At 40.1% G+C, this 2,180-nt stretch overlaps 1 protein-coding gene across 1 annotated transcript; it reads left to right on the top strand.

Annotated features, from left to right (window-relative positions):
• On the top strand, positions 1-1,246 carry LOC113138722 (gamma-crystallin M2-like). Its single transcript, XM_026321403.1, has 3 exons — positions 1-36; positions 590-832; positions 968-1,246. The coding sequence occupies exons 1-3, from the start codon at positions 4-6 to the stop codon at positions 1,244-1,246; spliced, it is 555 nt and encodes a 184-aa protein (XP_026177188.1). The 5' UTR covers positions 1-3.
• Positions 1,247-2,180: the final 934 nt, after the last annotated feature.

The raw sequence follows: 2,180 nt of genomic DNA, 5'->3' as shown, positions 1-2,180 counted from the left end.
AAAATGACCTCCACTGGCATGAACATGATGAGCAGAGTAAGTTTTTAGTTAATATTACTGTACATTGCCAGCCACCATAATCCTGCAAGGGCTAAACTAGAACCTTTCCTTACGGCCTAAAACATCAGCTGTATTTGACAGAAATACTATATAAGCTACTCTATTGAACATTTTTATAGGAACAATGACACAAATGTCCATGTGTACTTTAAACGTTGTTCCAAACACCACTACTTTTGTAACCACCAGTAGCTGGTAATCACGTTGGAGGGTTTAGTTCCTAAAATGCCAGATGTTTCCCTCAAAGTGAGCTGTTGGATGTGTAAAGTGTTTGCTAAATCGTACAGCAACATGAAAGTGTTGGATTTCTAGCTTGTTGTTGGCTGAAAGCTGTATTTTAAATTAACCTAGGAGTGAAATCTAGGCTTTCTCTTTAACAATATTAATTCTAACAACAGCTGTATTCAATGGTTGTATTTCCCCCCTAAAAAAATATTTAATTTAAATATATAAAGACTTAAAGTATGATGTTAAATGTAGTACCTGTGCCTCTAATATGTTAATAAAACTTCTTCCCTCTCTCTTCCAGATCATCTTCTACGAGGACAGGAACTTCCAGGGTCGCTCCTATGAGTGCATGAGCGACTGCCCCGACATGTCCTCTTACCTGAACAGGTGCCACTCCTGCAGGGTGGAGAGAGGCTGCTTCATGGTCTACGATCGCACCAACTACATGGGAAACCAGTACTTCATGAGAAGGGGAGAGTATGCTGACTACATGAGCATGATGGGCATGAACGACTGCATCAGGTCCTGCCGTATGATCCCCATGGTAAGATCTCACACTTGGCGAGATGTACTGTAGATGACATCTTTGAAATTCTTAAACCACAAAAACTCATTCTCACCTTATAGTGCTCACAATGAAAATGTTCAGAATGAAACACACTCCTTCTCTGTGCCACAGTACAGGGGATCCTACAGGATGAGGATCTATGAGAGGGAGAACTTCGGAGGTCAAATGTATGAGCTGATGAACGACTGTGACAACATCATGGACCATTACCACATGTCCAACTGCATGTCCTGCCATGTGATGGATGGTCACTGGCTGATGTATGAGCAGCCCCACTACCGAGGCAGGATGATGTACATGAGGCCTGGCGAGTACAGGAGCTTCAGTAGCATGGGCGGGAGCGGCATGAGGTTCATGAGCATGAGGCGCATCACTGACTCCTGCTATTAGACTCTCTTTGCACTGAATAAAGCTGTCATAAACTGAACTGCTGGTGTCATTTTCATTTTTATTGAGTGCCTGTTGTATACACACTTTCCTCATATTCACACATATGATACCTATAAGACAGGACCTATAAAATATAGTATTACCAAAGATTGCTATATAACCACGTGGCCAAAAACTCCACTGAGCTCACAAGCTCAGTTCAATACAAAGTCTGCCCCAAAATTCTGCTCTTGTGAAAAAGAGTATGATTTGAAATACACATAGACATTAATACATGGGGACTGGTTTTATGAACTTACATTCAGTGAATATACAGTGAGAAGAACTGTACATTTATTGTTACCTAATCTCAAAAGTGTGATTTTCATGTGGTGCATGTTATGGGATTGTTCACTATGTGAGAAACCGTTGGGTTTGCACCTGAGAGCAACAGATTCAAACTGTTTAACCTGCTGCTTTCTGTAAGACGTGTCTGTGAAAACTGTCACAATGAGCTGGAGGAAGTTTAGTCTAATAGTGAGTGGAATTCAGAAGTTGTGTCTAGAGTCTTACATAGTTGACCCATCACATAAACAGACGAATAGCTGAGATTCTGTGATTGTATTGAGACATGCTCCAATTTGGCTTCAGACTCTGTTGGTATGAAATGTAAATATTGTCATTGAATTTTCTGGGTTTGTTTCTGCTTGACTGTGTGTTTCCTTCAGTCCTTTTTTCTGTATTAGCTCAACAACAGAGCAGTCACACAGGTAAGCACACAACCCAGACATGGGTCACCGAAAGCACACTGTATACATACATGGTAACAATGTGCAAATTTTAAGAAATGTTAAAATTATGTATTTCAAATCATTCATGGCTCCCAGAGAATGATTCATAATGATGATGGTGATCCTCAGATGTTTTAAGATGATTTAAGTAAAATTTCTTAATA

This window comes from Mastacembelus armatus, chromosome 9 (assembly GCF_900324485.2).
Source record: "Mastacembelus armatus chromosome 9, fMasArm1.2, whole genome shotgun sequence".
NCBI lineage: Eukaryota > Metazoa > Chordata > Actinopteri > Synbranchiformes > Mastacembelidae > Mastacembelus > Mastacembelus armatus.
This window is presented reverse-complemented; position numbering and strand designations above follow the sequence as displayed.

Excerpts from the sequence above, each read along its gene's own strand:
- LOC113138722 (XM_026321403.1), top strand. The coding sequence starts at position 4 with ATGACCTCCACTGGCATGAACATGATGAGCAGA. Across the intron at positions 37-589 it reads GCATGAACATGATGAGCAGA|ATCATCTTCTACGAGGACAG; the intron begins GTAAGTTTTTAG and ends TCTCTCTTCCAG. Across the intron at positions 833-967 it reads CCTGCCGTATGATCCCCATG|TACAGGGGATCCTACAGGAT; the intron begins GTAAGATCTCAC and ends TCTGTGCCACAG.